Source organism: Phalacrocorax carbo, chromosome 3, assembly GCF_963921805.1.
Source record: "Phalacrocorax carbo chromosome 3, bPhaCar2.1, whole genome shotgun sequence".
Classification (NCBI taxonomy): Eukaryota; Metazoa; Chordata; class Aves; order Suliformes; family Phalacrocoracidae; genus Phalacrocorax; species Phalacrocorax carbo.
The window spans coordinates 31,871,592-31,894,807 of NC_087515.1; the positions used below are offsets into that span (position 1 = coordinate 31,871,592).

Genomic DNA, 23,216 nt, shown 5'->3' on the forward strand with positions numbered 1-23,216 from the left:
AGAGGCCAAACCGCATATGAACCATTACCACTTCAAGGGGCAAAAAAATAGATAACAACATTAGTCACCACCCAGCGAATGAACTACAGCCTCCTCAGCCTGCAGAGGGTAGGAGCCTTCCATCCTCCTCCTCCTCCTCCTCCTCCTCTTTCCCATCCTCCTGCCCCTGCTCCTGCCTGTTTATGATACGGCTTATGACAAAACAACTTATTAAAGGAATTACACAACTGAGCTCCTAACCCTTTCCACACTGGATTTTTCCAAAGCCTTATGCTTGGTAATTGTGCTGGAGACACCAGCTACCTTTCACAAGTCCTGTTGTGTGGTTGTTTTTTTAGTGAGGCCTCAGCTCCTTAATTGTTCGCATGCTTTGTTGGGAAAGCTCAGTCACATGGGTTCAAAGGTAATCCAGGAAAAGTGCTATCAGCATGCCCGATTAGAGGGGCTGGCACTGCCTTTGGTATTAACTCTGCCCACAGCCTCGGGACCAGCATCCCAGGAGGTCACTCGGTGAAAAGGCATCTTTACACCTCTCTCTGCAGACTGGTGCTGGCTCTCCAGCTTCTGGTCTATGTGGCTTGTGAGAAATGTGGCTTATAGAGAGCCCACATGCTTGTTGCCCTGGGATTGCCCAGAAAGCCCACCCGATGGCCAAGGAGATATGAGGGAGCCTGTGCATAGGTACCTACTGCCTTCTGAGATGCCTTCAGGCACCAGGGCTGGCAGATATGGCCCAGGACCTACCAGAGCAGCGTCCTCTTGCAGAGGTCGTTGTACCTCTATTTGTACACCACACAGATGCATCAGGATGTCAGACAGACCTCCCCGGGTCTTCTGCCCCTCACCAAGGCAGAGGGACAGGCTCATCGTCAGTGGGGAGCAGACGTGCCTCAACTTGCAGAATCACCTCAGTTCAGTCTGGGAACTCTGGATGCTAATGCTCCAGCTCAGCCCGGGCCAGCAGTTGCTTTCAGTGCACCGCTTCCACTGCCAGCAAGGGGCTGGCACACACACAGAGCAAAACTGTCACCTGCGCTAGAGTAACTCCCAAGGGACCAAGCACCGTGGCAGGTTTTGAGCCAGGCACTGTACAGACACAGGGTAGGAGGCACATTGAGTGAGAGTGTGTGCTTGCATGAAGCACACATGCGTGAAGCAGCTGGGTGGGTAAGCTGTGTTCCTGTGCACTGTGCTGTGCATCGGGGCTGGAAGAAAATCATTACCTACTATTTCAGTTTGCTTGTTTCAGACTTTGCTTCAGTTTCTGTAAAACAGATAAAACCACCTACAAAACAAACAAAAAAACCCAAAACAACCCCCAACCAAAAATACACCCCTCTAACTGCAGCCCACTGGGTCATCTCACCCAGCCTCAAATATTCTGGTAAACAACATGCATAATGACAGTCACCAGCCTTCTCCAGGCATCTCCACACATTTGTGACATGTAATGTGGTATACAAAATCTATATCTCTGTATAATTAGGAGTGCTCAGAGTGGTGACTCAGACATTCCAGTGTGCTTTCTTCTTGTCGTCGGTGTGAGAAATATAACTTTACTCATTTTTTCCAATGACTTTGGACTTTAAAAACAGCAATTAGCAAAGCCAGCTTGTTATCAGCTCCTGCCGGCAACCTGTCCTCATGCTAGCCCTCCACTGTGTTTTGGTCACAGGCAAAGCTTTGGCAGTCATTTCCCAAGGCTTGCTTTTGTCTGGAGGATCAAGGCTGCCAAGCTAGGAAAAGAGGTCCTAGACCTGCAAGCCTGTCCACACATCTTCGTTTTAAGCACTTGAATATTGAAGTAATTCCAGGGTGGGTCTTTATGTAGTGTGGTATATAGTAGGCAAGACATTAAATAAACTTCAGAGGTGTGATTTTTTTACTTCTCTTTCTAGTTACAGCTAGGCAGGCATGGGCAGATGCAAAGTGAAAATACCTCGCTAACAATGCTTCTCCTACTGTGCTTTTACAGTGGCTTTCATCTGCTCTGCTCACAAAGCGTTTTACTACCCGTACATCGCCACATACCACTGCATCTGCAGCCAAATGAAGGGCAAATGGCAATCTGCTATTACCACCGCTCATGGGTGCTCAGCGTGCAAAACATGTCAAAGGGTGTTACAAAGCCTGCATTTTGTGGGGGGACAGGGAAAGCTGCTGTTTCCTCTAGCATGCTTGTGGTCCCTATATTTTCTTCCCTGGTGGGACAGACTGGTTGCAAGACCCCAGCAAAGGAGGTTGAAAGATCAGCATTCCCTTGGAACCCATGGGAAGTCCAGCCAACCTGCACAGGTGAGCCACCGCTGACAGTATTTGACTGTCACACATGGGAGCAGAAAAATGCTCCAGAGAAATATTTAAGTCTGCAACATTTTAACATGAAAAATTGGAGTGGAAAAAACAACTTTTCCTAAATAATTCAGGTGATTCCTAGTAAGTAGATTGTGCTTACCTGCCGTTTGTTACAGTGAAGCTCCAATGCACGCAAAAAGATAATACCAAGACCTACCTACAGCCAGAGCTTTCTCTGGGAGGGAAACCATGCATGTAGGAGCGAGGGAGCAAACAGGATCAGGCACTCCAGCTGTGCTGGAGCCAAAAGTTGGGGAGCATATATAACCTCCTCAGTCTAACTGCTCACCTCAGCTCAAGCAGGATGAGCCTCAGGAAGTTCAAGGGTTTGTGAACCGCTCTAGCTAATTTTGGGTTCAGAGAGTTCAGAAAATGAGTTCACAAACTCTTTTTTCTTACAATTTAAAGTAATTTCCCCACCAGGAGAGACCGATGCTGTTTAAACCACATTTTCCAGGCTAAAGGGAGGTCCGTGCTTGGGAAAAGCTTTGGGAAAGCTGTCGTCTACATCAGGTAGCATCTCTAGCACGTGTGACTTTCAGCATGACCAAAGTCATATTCCTGCTGTATTTTTGTCATTCTTCCCATTGCCCGTTGAGGATTTTTTCACCCTGTTGCATCACTTTATGTCACTGATGCCCTGCCAGTTTGGGTTTTTCTTGTGGCAATTGAGGAATGTGAATTTTTCAGCAGACTCAGTCCACAGGGTGCATGAAGAATGGCTGGCCGTGGATGTATAAACCTTTTTATGCTATAGAAATGGAGGCCTTGATGTGTGAAGATACAAAACCAACACGGCAAAAGAACAAAAGAAACTAGGGGTGAGGTTCAGCTCATCTAGCTTTAACTACCTGAGAGCTGGGCATGCAAACTACATGGTCGTCTACATCTCGCTAGTGAGAGCCAGAGGACATCCAAGAAGTCATTCTTTCCAGATAGGCTGTTAAAATGAATCACTTTCTGGAGGTGTTTATCTCCTTCTGTGGAGTACAGGAGGAGACTAAACAATTATCTCAGGCTTGACACCCAAGTTTTAATTACGACAGAGGAAGTTCAGCGTGACTAGCCCAGTGCCAGTGTGGTAGGGTGGGAGGTGGCATCATAGGGTCTGCTACTGGGAGCTTTTTGCTGGCTCCTTGGGTGAAACTCAGCCAAATAAACCATCTCTCCTGACAGCAGTGGCTCTGAGATTTCTTCTGAGCAAAAGAAACTCAGTTCTCAGAACTGACACACCAGGAACCTCCCCTGTAGACAAATGTCTAAGGTTTGTTGGAAGAGAAAGGTATGGAAAATCACTGATGGCAAGTCCCTATAAAGCACCAAATTCTCACTTAAGTTAAATATTATACTTCATGCAAACTGTGGGCAAACATATTTTACAGAAGTCAGTAACAGTTAGAGATTTAGCTGCTCAGATTAAGCAAGGCAGAGACAGGAGGAGGCCCTGGAGAAATCTCTTGGGCCGCTGTCGGGAAAAATTAGAAAGGATGCTGCATGGTGAGGAGCACATAGGCAGGATGCAGCCTGTGAAACATGCTGCAGCAAGCACCTGCCAGGCAGCTCAGAAAGGCCCTGGAATGGGCCAAGACAACCCAGGGGTCTGTCCAGGGGTGCCGATGGGTGCGTGGTGGCACAGTGTGGCTCTCGCCTGCCCCATATGAATGCCTATGGGCTCTCCCCTCTACCTCACGCAAATACCCACAGCAGACCCAGCCAGAAATTGGCATCCGGGCACTGCGGATCTTGGCAAATCCCATTTCAGCTTAGCTGAGTGTACCATGGATAGACAGGTCATGAGATCAAGCACTACAAAGTCCCTTTGTCCTCAGGTGCAGGGGATAATAAACCCAGGACAGATCAGCTGAGCCTGGCAGGGACTGACAAGCTCCTGCAAAGCCTCCCCTCAGTCCCATCGTCGGAGCAAGCGTACACACAAGACCCTGCTCTAAACCTCTCTCTGCCTCCCCTCTTGTGAGGGTATCCTAAATCCCATGAGCTGGAGCATTACTGGATTAAACCCACCAATTCAATGTCAGAATGTGCCAATTACTTAAAGAGCTGTGCAGAGGGTAAAGCAAGCTGCTGGTGCCAAAGCAGGGGAGGGAAGGAGGGCTGAGAGGCAAATCCCGCATATACACACATGCACACACGTTCACAGCCCCCTTGGCACACTGAAAAGGGTTTCCCCAACTGAGGGTGCAGGGTGAGCAGCCCCCCCGCTGCAGCTTGCCCAACCACACAACTTCAGCCAGCTCGCTTCCACTCCGCCGGACGCAGGGGTATTGCCACCCCAGCCACCAAACAGGGGCCGTTTTAACCAGGGGAAATCCCACTGCAGCTCTTGTTGAAGCAGGGGTCGGTCCTCACCCCCGCAGGCAGCATCCAAAGCAGACTTGACAGCCACAGCACCGGCAACAACCACAGTGGAAAAGAGTCGTCAAACACTGCTCAGGAAGGCTTGTGCTTGACAAATATTTGTTGAGCTGATTGTAACCCACCCAGCTGATGCTCCTGAATGCAGAGAACCTGTAGGGAAGAGTTTTAAACCCCTGTAATACAGCTGCCCTCTTTTTCTCCCACAGCACAGCTGGAGAAAGCTGCAATCCTGGGTTGCCTCCTTGCCACAGCTGAGCCGCTCCCAGCATGAAGTGCAGCAGAAGCAGGCAGTTACATGGCAGTGGCCACTCTAGGATTTCATTCCCGTGTTTTCCCTTGTATTGATCCCCATCTCTGCAGTCCAGAGTCAAAGGCATCAGCTAATGTGACCCTGGAGGAGTTGGGGAGCTGCCTTGCTGTAGCCAGCCAAGGCGCTGGGTGCTGCTCTGTCTCTGCAGCTTGCAGCAAAGCTGTAGGCTCTGTGTGTGAGGCTCCCAGCAGGTATGGCAGGGCATCGTGCATGCCAGTGTGCTGCCGTGAAGGCACCTGGGCCAAGGGATGTTTGGAAGAGAGGTGTTTAGTGGCAGGACACACTCTGGGACTGATGGGGGAGGAAACAGCCAGGCTCCTGAGTTGGCCGAGCGCAGAAAAAAGAAGGAAGTATTGAAAATAAAAGCAAGGCTGCTGTGACATTTTCATGCTTGGCTTCTGACATCCTCTCCCTCACGTACACTTGACTTCCTTGCTTATTTTTATCAGATGAAGCTGATGGTCGCTGCTACGGTAACCCCATGCGGTTACAGCTCCGGCAGTGAACAAGTGCTCAATGCATGTTTCCTTTGTGGCTTCCCTCCCTGCTCGGTCTTCCCACCCCTAGGGCTCTCAAAATACTGTGTTTGACTTTGTCATGCCTTAATTGTGAATGCTGCCTGTTGTGATGGGCAGGGGTTCACCCCTCCAGGCTCTGCTCACTTGGCCCATCAGCCACTGCTGTCTTCCCCCTCTTCTTTCCTACCTTTGCTGTCTTCGGTGGTCAAAGTACAGGTCTCTGACCCCAAGTACGGGGCAAGGGTTTTTTTGTTTTAACATGGAAAAAGTACAAAACAACTCTCCCGGGGCTGACAATGTGGGGTGAGGGAAAAAGCTCTTCATTGACAGGATGAAGTCTGATTTGAAACAACAGAAAATACTTCTCTTGCCTTGAGCCCACTCCTTCCCCTTTCAGAGTAATTATGGGGAAGGTGGGACCACAGGTTAAAGGTAATGCTCCCTCCTATAGCATGGAAACCAGTTCATCTCCCAGGTCTTTCCACCTGCCCCAGGAAGTGATGACCCACATCTCCTGGGGTGGTACCAGAGCCTTATCGATCGATGGATTTACCAGTGCTCCAGTCCCACCAAAGTGATTTCTGTCTATGGCATTTCACTAGCAAGGGTTATAGCTTGTTGCACTTGAAGAAATTTTGATTCTCTCAAGCTCTTCCCCAGCTGGTCTGTCTCCAGTTGTGGCACCCAGACTGCACTGGGGTATTACAGGCAGCTACCCCAGGCCTTCAGCTCCTGCCATGGCCATTGGCACAGCATGACAAAGCTCAGTCCTACTCACCCCTTTCTCCACGTGAACTTCCATGGAACAAATATTAGGAGGTGCAGAGGGGTATGGGTGCCCCAGGGTGCATCCTGGCTGCATGTCCAGCCCTTCAGGCATGAAACCGTGGGGCCACAAAGGTCCTTCAACAGCACAGCCCCGTGCTATCACACTTTACAACCCCATCCCATCCTCCTCCTCTTTCTGCCCCCAGGCAGCAGCCACCCACAGTGCCCTTCACTGCACAGTGGCTCTTGCTTTTCCCAGCTCTGCTCTTCGCCACATTCACACATGGTCCTACCACCAGTCCTAGGCGTTTCCTGGTCAAAGCAGGTTTCTCAGAACTCGGTTCCCCCCTAGGTGTTGGGCCTGTAACCTCTTTCCTCCTCCTCCTAAAAACAATGCCTACAAGCTTTCATTTTCGTTATGACTGGTTTGAGCTTACTTCAGCAGAGCTGCTCTCCAGCCAGGCTCACACAGCCCTTTCTGAAGGTGGATGATAGCTGTATGGCTGTAGCAAAGAGACGCTGTAACTACAGTGGCTGAAAAGCTGATGCTGCTGTGCTGTCGACGCGGCTGGCCTCTGGCAGGGCCCCAGCAGAGCTGCGGCTCAAGGGATGCCCCACACATAGCCCTTCTGCTGCTGAGAGCCCTAGCACACTTCCCCCCTGCCTGAGCATGCCCAGGCAAAGATACCCTGAATGGATCACAGTGGTACCCACTTGTCCTCACTCTTTAATTCAAACTTTTCACCAGGAGACCCTGAAACACAGCAGCAATGACCTTTCAGCAAGACAGGTAGACATGTACCCACAATGCGTTCCTGGAAGCACAGATGCATTTACACAGATGCTGCCAACTGCAGGGGGATCAGACAGGTACATAATTAAACATTGTGGTGCTTCTGCCAGGTCCAGGCTCAGCCTTTTGCTTTCCTTAAACCACTCCTTTTCTGTCCAAACATAAGCAAAAAGCATAATCTGAATCATGCCTTTCTCATCATATGAGGATTTAGGGATAGTAATTGCTCTCATTTATAGAGATGTTTGGTGCCCGGGATTACTTTTGGAGAGCTCAGAGCACATGCGATACAGGCCATCACTCCTCACATCCCTCATTTCATTCCAGGTGACTAGGCTAGCAGTTGGCAGATTTTGTTTTGGTTTTGATTGTGCTTCAAGGCATCTCAGAGCAGAGCAACACAACAGGGATGAAATCCCTTGTCCTCAGCTGCTGGGAACTTCCTACAGGAGCTAAAATGGGAATGGCGACAGTCCAGGTTATCCTCACCCTGCAGCTGGAAGGCCCAGCTGGTTGTTTGCAATGATAACAAGGAGTGTGGCTACACCAGAGCAGGAGTTGGACACGCACTAAGGGGACCTGTGTCCGGGGTGGCTGCTCCCCACATGCAGTGCTAATGAATTATCTTTGCATTCCTGCAGAGCAACAACTTTGCCTGGCTACACCCAAACGTAGGCAAAGCCAGATGCCAAAAGTTCATCCGCACAGTCTGTTTCAAGTGGCTGTGTGCTTTGGTGAAGCCGAACAGGAGTGAATACACACTGGAAACAGCAAACCAAATATTTGGGAGAGCCAACACAGGCTGAACTAAGCAGGGCAGCAGTGCACAGCTTGCTGTGTCATCAGTTGCAACTCCAGGGCAAAGCTTTGCGGAGGAAAAGTGTCTCAAGTCTAAATGGCAGCCAGAAGAAACATTGCTGTATGCACAAAGAAAGGTCCTTATGCCACCCATGAAGTTCTTGAGATGACTCAGGGTCACCCATTCAGCAGCAAGCCCATTTTCACTTCACAATGCAAGCTCCAGTTTGACCATAATAGCTGGAGCCAAGGCCCAGGAGAGAGGCCCCTTTCCACCAATGCTCTCCTACCAGCACTGCTCCAGGCTGATGCAAGGCAGACCCCCAGGCACAGCACTCTGCTCAGAGGCCAGCCCTTCTGGTCCAGTCCCAAAATAGCATGATGCATCAGGAAACAGAGTGAGTGGCTTCATTCTGACTTGAGCCTGAAAAACCTGTTCATGTGAAGCACATGGAAGTAGCAGACAAGTTCAATTCATTTGCAGTTTCCCTAACCAGTGCCCAAAGGGGCAGGACTAAACATCTTCAATAATTTCAGGCCAGCACTTCATCTTGGAAGTGCTGCAGCTTCTACAAGGAAAGCAACTCCATGCCTAAGGAGGGGAAAAAGGCAAGGCACCTTAGCTAGAGACTGGTTCAAGAAAAGGAAAGGCAAGCTTCACATGGTATTTATATTTCTATGGCATTCAACATCCATGAGGGCTGACCACAATACAATTCATCTTTGAACAGTGGGGTTTATGCTGAGCACGCCCTCAGTTTAAGCATTAAATCTGAGGGTCATTAGTTAGTGTATTTAAACCAGTCTCAGTAAACATAACTCCAGCCTCCACCCAGCTTGTTTGCATAGGTAAGATTAGAGTCTGTTACTTGCCAAATCACAGGAACTTCTCTCCATGTATCTGAAAGATAGGGGTATTCCAGGGCATTTGCTTCTTATCACCTGGTTTTAGTGGAAAATTTAATCCCATTAAATACACAGTTTGAGTTACTGAATCCTGGTGTGGTCAGATTTCTACACCCAGGACACTGCCTTGGTACCAAACAAGTTCAGAATCACGCTCAGAAATGCAGTTTCCTCCAGGTCTCCCTCAGGCAGCACTGAGCTGTAGCGCACAGCCATTAGTGTGGGGCAAGACACAACCGACTGCTCAAGACGACCTGACTTCTAGACACAAAAGAGCCAAAGCAGACAACCCCAGGTAGCTCTGCTGAGACCCTAACAGCACACAGTATAGCAAGACAATCTTCTCGCATGTTGCTCAGGGCAGGGTAAGAGCACGCACAGGGAACATGCACAGGTCCTAAAAGCAGCCAAGATCAGCCTCCGCTCTCCATGACTTCAAGCTCTGTAAGGTTAGGTAAGGGGTCAGATTATAAATATAGATATAAATAGATTTTTCAGGACCAAGTAAGTTGGAGCACCACTTTGCTGCAGCCTTTCATACAGCAGGTAAGTAAAGGAAGATGAAAGGCAAAGATGCTGTCCCTCACTCTAACCTGATTCAGGTTTACAATCCCATAGGGCATGCTCTGAGGTCAGCCACATGCATGAAGCAGAAGTGTCTCCAGGTTCACAGGACAGCCTCAACTGACAGACCCAAATCTTTTAGGATTTTGCATTAGCCTAGCAAGCCAGCACACCTCAGACCTGAAACACAAGGACTGGCCATTATCTGGAAGGTTGACCATCCAACCCACTTTGGCAGTAAGAACCAAGCCAGTATGTTTGGAAAGCATTTTCAAACTTTATTTACAACTGTCACAGTGACAAAAATGTAGTTTGAAAAAAATGCTAGCTTCTCCCTGAGGCTCAAAAAAGAATTACAGAAATATAGAATGTATATCATACAACAGGAGGAGTTTTACTGGAGTGCTTTGTTCTTTAGATACGTTCAACAAATAGAAATATACACAATACTTTCAAAAAAAGGATGCAGACAGAAATATGCAAGTCTTTAGGGCAGACAGCAGGTCTGAAGTCCAAGGATTGCCATCTCATTGCTGCCCACATGGTATCTTTGTTATACAGCTTTGACTTTGTGGTACAGATGGTAGAGACCAATAGAGTAACACTTAGAAATAAGACAACTGGCTGGTATGCAGGTGTACAAGCTCATTCCAGTAAGACAGCAAGACTAGAACAAGTGTTACAGATACAACAGCTGAATCCATTGCTAGAGAAAATGGTATCACCATATCATGACCATTTGGCTATCAACTGTCCACCAAGACAGGCAGGTAACGTGTATAACCAGGTCTGTGTTGCTGGACCAGAGACCAGCCATAGTGTAGGAACACTGAATTTCTCCTGCTTTGTGCTAACTCGTCTCCAAACTCCTATCTGTCTGAAACAGTTATGCAGAGCTGATAAATTATTGCCATTATGTTTAAACACAAGCAAGACAAGACTAAAACAATCCTGCCAATATGTTAAAAGCAGTCCCCAACCCCCACCAGCGTTTAACTACTCATGAGGTATTAAAAATACAAATACACACATGTCCAAATAGATTTTAAAAATGGAACTGGTTATAAGCAAAGGGTGGTGGCATTGGGATTATTATGAAAGTTTGGTTAAGGCCTTGACATTTCTTTTTCTCTTCCATGACCCCAAATTTGGTTTAGATGGTAACTGTTCTCATCCTATCCCAAGACTGACTGGCTCCCAAGCTGGTCCCCAAAGCTGCGAGATCATCACTTTCCAGGAAAGCAGCAGGTTACCCTGCCTGGCATCAGACTGGCCTCTTCCCCAAACAGACAGATGACTTCTCCTTGGAGTAGGTTATGGTGAAGAGGACACAACCACAGACTTCACAAGCCAGTCTGCACTTCATTAAACACCCATGAACGTTTCACCCTTGCTATGAAGCAGAAACATCTTGTCTCAGGACACCCAGGCTAACCCTCTCCCAACAGACCCCTCCTGCAAACCCCCCTCTCCCACTGGTGATCCACACTAGATCTGGTGTTTCGTCTTTGGATTACCTCCAGGTCTGGCAGTACTCCCCCACCACACACACCCCTACCAGCCTGTCCTGCACTGCCAGGGCTCTGATGAGGCCCTGCAGTACAAAGCTGGAGGAGATCCCCCATCCCAGCCCTCCCGAGTCCATTGACCAGCAAGTTGGAGACATGAAACCACACAGCCTCAAGGACACCAAGGTAAGGAGGCATAATCCCCACTCTGGCTTTGGGCACTGTACAAGACAAGATCAACCACAGCAGCCTCAGCAAATATGAGAGAAAAATCTGAGGTGTTCAAACCTACATGAGCTTTTGCTGCAGACAGAAGCATCTTTACATCTGATGCACATTACCTCACACTAACCACCTGCAAGATAAACAAGGGCCTCGCAGTAGAGATGACAAGCAGCAGCCTAACATTATCCTGCAATTACAGCTGTTCAGCATTGAAAAGTCTAAAGGCAAACAGAGGGGGAGAAAACAGCTTTGGGAAAAGTGGCTGGAAAACAGGCTCAACAGCAAGAGCAAGAAACCCAACTACTCCTATGGACACTTATGTTACCCTAGGAGGTGCTGAACCAGGGAGAGCTATAGGCCCCTCGTCAGTAGAGCATTTAGCCATGCTTCGCTATGGACACACTTCCACCCCCCGACACACAAAACGGAAGCTGTAAGAAAGGCAAATCTGAGAGATGACAGCTCTGATCTCGCACTTTTTAGCCAGAAGCAGCTCCTGGCTGAATGCTGCCACCTTTGGCTTTCCTCCCCCTCCCTGAGCTCCCCCCTCCAGCAGTCCTTGCATGGTCACCCTTTGCCATGTACTTGGAATTTCACTGCTGCCTCCGCCTCGGAAAAATACAGATAGTGATCTTGAGAACAGCAAACATTTCTCTGCGTTACTTCCTTCCTTCCTCAGGAGGTCTGGTGACACCAAGGGCTTCAGTTCTCGATACAGAGAATACAAAAAAACTAAGATCTTGCAGGTGCAAAATTGAACTTGTCTTTTTTTTTTAAAAAGACTTTCAAAAGAAGTGTGGCTCTTCCTTCAGAAGGGTGCGGTCCCTTGCCTCTCCTCAGATACCATTTATTGCTCCTTGTTGTCCTTCTTTGCATCTTCACAGTTTTCTTCCTCCTCTTCCTCCTCCTCCTCCTGCACGAGGAATTCTTCGGGTGGCCATCTCAGCTCACCACTCTCCACATCGCCCTCCGTCGGCTCCACCACGATTGAAGGCAGGCGGTCCTTCAGCTTACAGTAACGGTCGAAGTCCGAGGGATCAGGGAATATCTGAAAGAGCCAAGAAAGTCTGTGAGAGGGGCTGGGTTCAAGCAGTCTTAGCCAAAACTCAACTCTCAAGACACTTTGGTCTTCAGGGCAGACTAGTCTGGACACAGAGTAGGCCACTGAGTGATGGAAAGACTCTTGAACTTGTATATAAGCTTCTCTAATGTCTGAGTATTGGAAATAAGTGCTGCCCAAGAGGCTTCCAAAGCACAGGCTTGCTCGGATAGCGCTCAAACAGGCATCTGCCCTTTCAGATATTTATCCAAATGCCTCACCCCCACCACCACTGCTTTTGCATTAATACTCATGAGTTTGCACACAGAGCTATCTCGACCAAAGGATCTGAGGTCTCATTTCCTGCTGCTGGTCAAGCTCCACACAACAGCCTTGTGCTCCAGGCTCTGCTGCTTAGAAGGGAGAGGAGGCACATGGCAAGCCAGTGCTAGAGCAGTCCAGACCCTTGCAGCAAGGGCTTGCATTTGGTATTGTCCCAGGGCCACAGCACCAGAATGGAAGAAGTCCAAATGCATTTTACAGATAACTTTGGCAGTGTTCTGCATGCTACAGCTACCATACATCAGCACTGAAACCCAGAGGGAGGACACTCATTTTGTGGAAGGGTTGGAGACAGGACCATATTTCTTAGGGCAGGAGGTACCTGTGGCATAGCCAGCAATTATGCATCCCGGTGCAAGGAAAATGAGGATGCCCTTGTCTTCAGCCCCCCAAGGTGCACAGAGCAGTGCTTTACCCCTTCCCTCCCACAGCTTGCCACATGGGTGCACGTGCTCTGCAGCAGCACCAGAGCCCAAATTCATCAGCAGTACCACTGGGATGCATGCTTTGATCCTAATAATAACCAAGGCAAAGACACAGGTCCAGCAAAAACTGGTACTGCAGTGTTAACAGGACGTTTGTATGACTAAATTGCAGTGTGAACAGAAAGGTTACTGTTTCTTATAAGGATGCCCTAACTAGGGGAACAGCTTCAAACCCCAGCTCATGCAGAAGAAATCTGCTGGGTGACAAGAACCAGTTGCCACATCAGACCCCCTGGTTGGTAACCAGGTTACCAACAATTATCACCTGTTTATTTTAAAAAATTTGATCAGAGTGCCCATCTCACATTACAGTTGCATTTAAACACCCCAAAGATAATCACAAAATGCATTTTCCCCTCCAGGTTGGGGAGGTGAGGTGTCAGGCACTGTACTTTTTTGGAACACAAGCTGCATTCAAGTGAGCCGTCAAGAACATACTTGCAGGGAACAGCAGTGCCAGCCTCAGTTTGAGAGCAAAATCTCATCTGCTTTGATCTTTGTGGTTCCAGTTACAAAAGCAGGGTCCCTATCCAGGAGCCTGAGCATTAACCACAAAGCATCATACTGCTCATGCCAATCATGCAGGTACCCACTACCTTGGGAAGCCCTGGCCCAAACCCCAAAGTGAAACATCATCCTATCAACTTGTTCTTCAGCCTAGCAATTATTAACCACACCACTGACTCCTTGTCAATATTCAGTCTTCTGCTGTTCAGCCACATTTCTTCCTCACATCCAGCCTGTGGTAACAGGCTACTAACCTGAGAAAGCCACGTGGCTGCTACTTCATGAAAAGTCAGGCAAGGTAACTTTGGGAGGGGATGCTCAGGCAAGCAATTCTGGAGGTAATGCACAACAGGAGGGCTTTTTGCAGACAGCACCCTGGCCCTGGTGACAGTGGTGCAGGAGCCCAGCTCCCACTACAGCACTCACCATCCATATGGTTTTCAGGTGCACAGGCGCAAGGTCTTTGAATGCAGCCCCATTAACATGGGCACTGCAGTATGAGCTACTTGCTATTAGTCACACTCAGCACAAGTGAGACTTTCTTGGACCTTTGTTGCTTCTGCTTGGTCAAACAAAGGCAGTTTCAGTCACACAGTGCATTACTGGAAGTACAGACACTGTCTCTTAAGCATCTACTTGTTATCTAAACTCAGGATAGGAAAAAAATACCCTTGACATTACATGGTTTAGAAGGTTGCAATGGAAAAAGTAGTGCGGTTCAGGAGGTTACATAAGCTGAAAATATCATGAAAATAGCCTCCTGTGCAAGAAAAATAGCAGTATAATAATTAAACTAACCTTTGGCTGCTATCATTTTAAGCACATTAGGTCAAATTGAAGCAATTTCTTTGAAAACAGCCTGCCAGATTTTTTTCCAGAAACTAAGTAGTAGTCATTTCCTTACAAACAAATATCCCTGAAACGTGGTGTGCAGCTTTTTTAATAAAAAAAGCCCTAGCACAATCTTATCTCAAACAGCTGCAGGACAGGCCGAACCCAAGAAGGTCAGGATTTTTTCCACTAAGTCATGCTTTTTAATCGTCGAGGCAGCACGAAGTGAGATGTTGCAACTGCACTTTCAAGGGGTGTGGACAGTCAATGGAAAAAATATACAAAGGCAAATTTCCTCACATGTGATGAGCAGGACGACACAGCAGGCCAAGCACAGGGACCAAAGGAAAAAACGTTTCAGATTAAGACTGTTTACACATCTGTGGAAGCCAGGTGGAAGATTTACCCCAACCAGCCTCCCTACTCATCCTAAAATAAGCTGTGTTGCCAAGCTCTTCATAAAGAGATAAGCAAGCACCAGCTTTCTGCTGTCCCACACCAGTAGTACCATACTGCCTTTGTTGGTCCTGTATGCCTAATCTGGTCCTGCTCCAGATTTAGACAATGGGAAGTAAAAAAACAACTCAAACTTGCAGCCAGGTCCCCACTGGGAATACAGCAGCTCAGCTCTGACCTGCAAGCTGTGCACCCTTTTTCACAGCAGGCAGCACAGCTTGTCTAGCAAAACCTGCCTACAAGTCTTTCTGCTCATGTTACTCAGCTCAGGCATGTGGGAGGATGGCTTTGCATCTCCCCACCACCCAAAGAGTACAGCAGCAATGGGTTAACTTCTCCCCCTCATTTATCAGGGGGAGCCACCTTGCACACAGCTGAAGCAGATGCCTACTTCTGCCCAGTCTGGTCACTTGATAGGGGAAAATGACAACCACCAACTGGTTGTAAAGGCTACCTGAAAGCAAATTTAGCAGCAATTAAAAGGTATCTTCTTCCTCCCCCTCACTTGCATGACACAGCACAAGGGGCTGCAACTGCATCTGCAGAGCCTCCCCTTCTGTAGCTGAGCCCCAACTCCTGGCCCATGCAAAGGCACATCCAACACCTTTAGAGCCCACAGAGGACACATATTGCTTCTTACACTACTCAACACAGCTTCTTGCTCACAGCAAGACTAGTTTTCACAGGCCTCTCCCCCTTATGTCTTGGTAACTGCTCTCCTCACACAAATCATCACGTACAAATCAACCAAACTCTCGCCTTGCAAAAAAAAAGGGCAGGAAAAACAACTTGAAATGAAAACTTGAAATAATTTTAGAAAGATCATGTTTGCCTCTATTTCAGATGATCTAGCTCTACTATCATTGAATGAAGTTTTGGCAACAAGAATGGAAAGTTTTCATCGCCCTGGGGAGGCTCATACCCTCTCTCTGCATTCACAGGGATGGAGAAACACCAAAAGCCGGAGAGATGTCAGACAGTTAAGAGGATTAGCTCAGAGTTACCATAATCCAAGTGACACTTGTAAATTTAAAACAACTTCCACATGTGTACTCCATACCAACACCCATAGTTAAAAATGCTTGTCTCCCCTCCCATGGGGCTGAAAAATATTTCAATTATGTTACAGGGAGACTAAGGTAATAAGATCTTTCCATATTAAGTTACTGTTTTGGGGAAAAGCTTTGCTTCATTGTAATACTACACAAGACTGGAAAGTCTGGACTGAGAGACATACCACTTCAGGTACAGGATACACCCCTAATGTACACATCACTCATCCACCCAGTACTAAAAAAAGCTAAGCTTTGTGACTTGACAGCAGTATCAAGTCAATATTCCAAACACCAAATCAGCATTTAAGTTCTTGAAGCTGCTGTTAAGAAGCATGGCAAGATCGTTTCAGGAAATATATAAGTAATCTCTGTGTCCTCTTTGGCGGACTTTTTCAGCTGTAAGAAGCAGTGCTAATACATACATTTAGTCCTACAGCAGCCATGACTCGAAACTGAGCTCCATCTAGCATGCACACAGCAGCCTGTGACTCAGGTTTATGAACTATGGCAACTCCCCAGTCACAGACAGATTGTCCCATGTTGGGGGACAGCGGCTGGGAAACTTCATACATCATAACAATTTTCCCAAGTAACAAGGCATCAAGTAAGCAGGAAAAAACATGCACTGAGATGTCCTGATTAGCTGCAGTCTTCAGTTTGCATTTCAGTGGAACAGTTTTTTGCACAGCAGAGCTGCAAGCATGATTAGTTTTGGTTCTGTTTATCGCATACCCTGCCTCTGCCTTCATTTAAGGTTTCAGACTCTGGAATACATATTCACTCAGCCGACTGATCTTGCCTAGTAACCATGCATTGGAAGTGCTATGGACAAAGTTATCCTAAACTCACTTGCTCTCACCACCTTTTTGCAGCCCAGTCTCAAGACGTTCCACAGTAGCAAGTGCCAGCTTTAATACAGGACTCCCCCCACCAACAAATCAAGGATGCAGACATGAAGCACCTTACAAGCAAACACCACAATTAGAGAGGAAGCTCAATTTCCCCCCTTTTCCATCAGGCCCTAAGTCAGTAACATGTTGGTCCCTCAGTTTAACTGGGGCAATGCAGCAGATGCAGCTAAAACTACTGAGCGGCAAGCACCACTGCTCCTTGGGAAAGTCAGTGCTTACTAGTGCTGGTGAAGAGGTGTTGCATTCACCAGAAATTATTTCCCCACAAGACAGATGACCCAAGATTTTGCCACAGACAGTGGATGGAGCATTAAGCCTATTTACCTAGATTCAGTGTGACGTGATTCACAGCTAGCTGTGGCTGTGATTAACCTAGACAGAGCTCAGCATGATGTGATCATGACTTAAAGAGCTCAGGTTCCCCATGACAACCAAACCCAAGCTGATGGCATGAGAGGCAAGCTCAGCCTCTGCATGCCAATCTCTTAAAAGGGAGCCTAAGGTCCCACAGGACCAGCAAGCCAGCCAGCAGCAAAGTGGCACACTCAACTCTGGACACATCATTTACTCAAAATAAAAGCTTTGGGCATCAAAGTATTTTCAGTTGTGCTCAGACCCTACTCCACTTCCAAGAAGCAAGGCAGGACTCAGGTCGAGGTACTGTTCTGACAACAGCTCCACAGAATGATTAATTCAGCCTCGGTTTCAGTAGCATTGTTCATGCGGCTGTGAGATGGCATCAGAGGACAAGCTGGCAGAGTGCTGATGAGGCTTTTTGGAGAACGGCTATATCTAGTGGCTGGAAAATAGAAAACGGTACATTAGCTCCGACTGGCAGTGAAAAAGGCCCAGCTCACCGGAGACTGGGAGGCAGGACACACATGAAGCCCTCCATAGGCACATCTGTTTGTAGCAGGGGCATCTTGAACGATCAGCTGCATTTCAACAAGTTTTTTGTTTAGTAAGTCCCATGGGAATTATGGGACATCTATTAAAGATCCAGAAATAGCTCCTCACTGCAGGCACAAGACCTAGCATGACATCATCTCTTCAGCTGCATCTTCTGTTTTGTCTATGCTGCCCTGCTCTGAGACTCATGCCCTGATTTCACCATTCACTTCTGCTCAGGCCTTTTAAATCTGTTGGCTGAACCATCTTCAGGGGGCTCAGAGAGCAGTTTTACATCACAAATACAGTAATAAACCTGCTTCACATAGAAAGGTTTTGAAATTAGCACATTAGCTTACAAACATTTTGCATATTAACTGGAAAAGGGCACTTCTATGTTGAGAAAGCACATTTTGCAAGTGAAACTACAAATTACTAAGCCTGCACAGGCAACTCTTATCACTGATATAACTTCTGTGGCCTGAGTTTTCACAGCATTGCTTAAAGAGCAGTGATGGCCAGTCCACCAAAGGCCAGGAAGCTTCACTGGGGGAATGCACACCTTCAGCTGATGTCCAGACAGACTGATGCTCCAGAGCATGGGCAGAGGCAAGGGCGTGGAAGAGGCAGAAGGAAAAAGTCAACAAGCCAAACTTCCTCCATAACCAGTGAGACAGAAGTCCTGAAGTTTAGTGAACTCCATGGGACAGAGGAATCAGATTGCTGAAGTTTACACTCTAGAAGTTTGTTTCCTCAGTTTACTTCTACGTAAAAGCAAAAATACTTTGAAACAGTACTGTTGCACAAGTCTGTCTGCAGCAGACACTGATGTGCTTTACAATTCCAGCAAAGCTGCTGTGCCATCTCCTCTAGTCCAGACAGTTTCATGCCTGCATAGGGTGGTAGAAGCAGCCCCCCTAGACTCATTGCTAAGAACCCTCAGACCAACTCCCAGGCAGTCCCTGCTCTACGCAGCCCAAGGAGGGACATTTTGAACCTCATTTTGAGGTCATCTCTGCAGTAAAATAAATACAAGTTCTACTGCTAGAGCAAGAGAAACTTTTGAAATTAAAAGCTTGCCTCTCCCAGTTCTGGCTCCACTTTATTTTTTGCCTCTCGTAGCCAGCCAAGGGTTGTTACACTCACATGGTGAGTGCCCAACTCTGCAGACGAGTGGAGGAAGATGTTGCAGCTTAGAACAACAAGCCTCAGTGTAGGAGCAGTCATGCTCCATTAGCCCTGTCTGGTTTTAAGTTATTGCACTACAGCCCTCAGACTAGCATACTATTTTCCATGTACCAAACTCTTTCCATCAGCAAGATGAAGCACAAAGTGCCAAAGTCTGAGGTAGAGCAAAGAGTTCACGGTGCGATTTACATCAGATTTGTCCTTGCTGTTCTACCTTGATTTTTCAACTCTAAGGATGCTTTCAACTTACCTTGACATCACACTGCCATTCTCAGCCTAGCAGCCAGAGGAGGAAGGCTGAAGCCTGCTCCCCAATCCTCTTTACAGTAAACTGACTTAGAGGCAGGCTGCATACACAGCCCACGCACCACTAGTGCCCCAGGAAGGTCTTCCATTTCAACACCTCAGCCCTTTTGGCCATCGGTTTGGCTTACAACAAAGTGGAGAACCAGCAGGCAGTTCCCAGCTCTTGCAGGCATTTGAAAAAAGTCATAGATGACTAGACCACTACAGAGGAAAGATCCAGGGTACATAAACCCTGCATAGATATGAGGCATCAGCATTAATGACTCACACACCTTCAGGTTAAGATGATCCACTCAAAACTGAACAGGCCTGTTCCCCAATTGGCCCAAGCAGATTTATCAAGGTCATTAGCACTTGGGGGAAAACCTCACCGAAGTAATCATTAGAACAAGCAGGGCACCTAGATTCTGCCTCTCACTGGAAAATCTGGATAGGTAAATAGCAGCATTTGACCTGACTGGGTTAAGCCTCTTCCCATGGTGACCCATAAAGACAACTGAACATCCCATGTAAGCTAGCTTGGTTAGAAACCTGAAGCAATCATCCTCATTGCTGTACACTCCCTCTACAGGAAAGAGAGGCCATATGCTTCCCACTAACTCAAGCACTGAAGCACAGCACAGATATTTCCACGCACAGACAATAAACCAAACAACTTGTACTATACAGATCCAGACTTCTGACCAAAAAAAGCAATGCATCCCCTTTTCCTCCTACAGCTTTGGCTTCTGCTAGAGGCCTCAGCCGTGGCCCACAGTTCAGCTGATTTCATGCTTCAGTGCACTGTTACTGCCTTGTAGCTCATTTTTCAGACGTAAATATGCAAGCATACAACAGCACACCTCATTTGAATGCACACACAGAGCAACTGCCTCTGTGCAGGTTGTGTAACATCTGCAAAGGAAGAGCCCTGCATTGGGATGTGCCATGAAGAGTCACCCGATGCACAGACCAGATGCAAGTCATCTGCATGCACTCAGCACCTATGCTAAATCTCATCAACAAGTCTCCTGGAAAAGTAGGAAAACATGGGTCTAGTAGGCTAAGATGCACAACTCACCCTTTGATTAACTATAAATTGGGAAATGAAAGGAATATTAAGACCAAAGGATTTATGCTCAAGCTATTTTCTAAGACCACCTCTTCACTCCAGTCAGTGAGATAGAGGTTAATAGCTAATTACATTGTTAACAACTTTCAGAATGAATACACCTCATGGCTTCAGGTACTGGTAACTCTAGTTACATTTTGAGGCTTGTTTAGGCTGTTCCTGGCCTCACTGACTGACCATTAACCCTCTCAAACAGGCCTGTCAGTCAGGAAAACCAAGGAATAGATCAAAAAATTCGAGTGCCATATAAACACCTCCCTCCTGCTTCAGGCAGATCATTTGTATGCCGCGTTACAAAGAGATCCCGGAGTCCTCTCAGCCCAGCAAGTGGGGTGAATCCTTCTTTAACTTATCTCCCCACCTCCCACTGAGACCCCGTGAATGCTGAATGAGTAGGGGCTCAATCGCTTCAGAAATAACCAACTCCTTCGCCAATCCAGTCTGATCTAGAACGATATTTTAGACAGCCGGCTCCTGCCAAGCAAGCATTCCAGTCTGTTGACTAGTTCTCACTACAGCAAGACCTGCTATTAGGTCAGGCTATGGAAAGGTACGTTAGACTGAGTTTGCAATCCAGCCCGGGCAATTCCATAAGGAATTACTGCCTAAGCATCCAGCAAAACACTCACCTGATACGACAGGCCATCCTTGCGGGGGCTTAGCCCAATCTCATCCATAGTTGGGGTGTTCATCATCACTTCAGTCATTTCAGCTGATCTCAGATAATCAGGGCTAGAAACAAAAGACAGCATTCAAATGATCTGAGGGGCTCCAGAAGGGCTGAGCAAGATTTAAGCAGCATTAGGAAAGAAAAGCAGGCAGAAGAGGCTGTCCGCAGTCTATTTCTGGTCCCTTCCTTCCTGTCCCCCCTTGGAAGGCGGTGGAAAGAGCCCGTAAGCCGGCCCTACACCCCCAGGAACAACTCCCCGACTTTCTCCCCAAGAGCACAGCTCAAGAACACCTCGGGAGGCTTTAACAGCAGCGGTTCACTTTTAGCTCCGCTTCCTCCAGCGCTGCCCCCTAAGGGGGGAAAGTAAAAAAACACAGTAAATAAGTGCAAGCGCTAGGGTTTTTTGTTCTTTTTTTTACGCTGGTGTGCTTTAGCTCCTGCTGACTTATTTTACAACCTCAGGGACTTCCACACTAGCGGAGCGCACGGCGCCAATTCCAGCTCCGCTTTTACAGCCTTAATGGCATTTCCAGCTCGGGAAAGCGAATTCCCACAGTTCGCAGCTCCTCTATCGCGGCTCATCCCGCCGTCGCTCAGCTGGCGCCGCCGCTACGAGCCTCTTCTCTCCCGCGTTTGGAAAAATCACGTCGCGGTGCTCGCTCCACGCTGCGCCTCCCGGGGCACACGCGGAGGCTCCACTTCAAGCCACCCACGGAACCCCTGGGGTAGAGCCTCCTCCCACCCGTGGGGCGCGATCCTCTACCCCCCCCCTCCACGCGGGAAGCGCCCACTCACCAGGGCAGGGGACACAGCACAGACATGAAGTCACGGCGGAGGTTGCCCCGCGCCCTCGGGGGTGGGGGTGGCTCCCAGGCCCACGGCGCGGACCCGCAACAAGAAAGGCTATGGGGCACGGGCGGACACTGCTGCGCTACCCGGACCCACCGCAACCCCACCGCCCCCTTCCCGCTCACGCCGCCGCCTCCCGTCTGAGCCCGGCGGTCGCCGCCGCGCTGCTTTAAATGGCCCTGGGGGTGGGGCCTCAGCGTCCCCTCCCCTCCGCTTGACGTCAACATTTTCATGAATGGCTTCGGCGCGCGCTGCGTTGCGGGGGAGGGGGGGGAAGGGGAGGTTCATTTTACCTCACCCTGGCTGTGAGGGGCGCGGTGGGGTGCGCCCCCTCCCCACCCCCCCGAACCGGGGCGGGGATGCACCGAGGATTGCCCCGAGCATCACCCGGGGCAGGGCTGGGTTTCACCCGCGGGAGAAGAAACCCCCTTCATGGGGGTGATGGCGGAACGGAGGGGGGCCTGGGGCAGGCTACGGGTGATGGCGGAGCGTCAGCCGGCCCGCTGCTGCAGCCGGGGGGAGCTCTGGCACACGCCCATGGCCCAGAGCGGTGTCAGCGGCCCCCCGACCCTGTTCCCTCTTGAGCACCTTCCCTGCCCAGCACCTCTAGCTGGAGTAGAAGCAGAGTGAGAAGCTTCACCATGCCGAGCTGTATTTAGCAAAACAATGTGAATCAATAACGGGAAGGTGCAGGAGGAGAAGGAGGCAAATCCATTTGCTGCCCAGGAAACAAGAGTACCGTGGGCAGCTATAGGGGAAGCACGTTTCCTGCCTAACCCTCCCAACATGAAACTGCTGGAAAACAAAACATGTCTTTGGGCAAAAGGCCTGGGCACCCCCAAACACAGCTGAAGTCCTGACTATGCATTGATCCGCTGGTGGTGCTCATGTAGCACCCTAAGGAATGGGCTGTGCCCCAAGGCAGATTCCTGCAGAGAAGGACTTAGCCACGGGACAGACCAGGCCCTCTGAGGCTGCTGAGAGACGCTCGGTGGCTTTGGGGACTATTCTCCCCTCTGTTTCCTCACCCAGCAAACAGTATCTGGTTGGCAGGTAATGTTTAGTGCAGGGACTGTTTTTGTTCCACCTGTTCTGTGCTGCTGCTCAGACTGCCAGCAAAGTGGATAACCAAGCACAAAACTACAAACTGTTCTCATGTTACCGTGCCTCACTGTCAAATGCAGAGCATACATCTGCTGCAACACTTCATATACGTGTCTACTCATGGGCATATACACATTATTTGCCACGGTGTTTAAGTGCTAACAAGTGCAAGTTCAGTGTTCCTGGAGGGAGGCTTTGCCCTCAGCTCCACTCAGCCAATCCCCAGACTGTGTATAAATGTGTACATACATACGTGCATGTGTTTCCTCGGACCGGATAATTTAATCTTCTTAGATTCATATTATATAATGGGAGCGTATGTGGGTGTTTTACATCAGGCTTCAGCAAGCTGC

The 23,216-nt window shown here is 48.5% G+C and overlaps 1 protein-coding gene across 1 annotated transcript; it reads right to left on the minus strand.

The window, feature by feature from the left end:
• Nucleotides 1-9,643: 9,643 nt before the first annotated feature.
• LBH (LBH regulator of WNT signaling pathway) lies at nucleotides 9,644-21,892 on the minus strand. The gene is made up of 3 exons (XM_064446421.1): nucleotides 21,706-21,892; nucleotides 20,870-20,972; nucleotides 9,644-12,169 (listed from the first exon to the last, which is right to left on the minus strand). The coding sequence occupies exons 1-3, from the start codon at nucleotides 21,729-21,731 to the stop codon at nucleotides 11,969-11,971; spliced, it is 330 nt and encodes a 109-aa protein (XP_064302491.1). The 5' UTR covers nucleotides 21,732-21,892; the 3' UTR covers nucleotides 9,644-11,968.
• Between the last annotated feature and the right edge of the window lie 1,324 nt (nucleotides 21,893-23,216).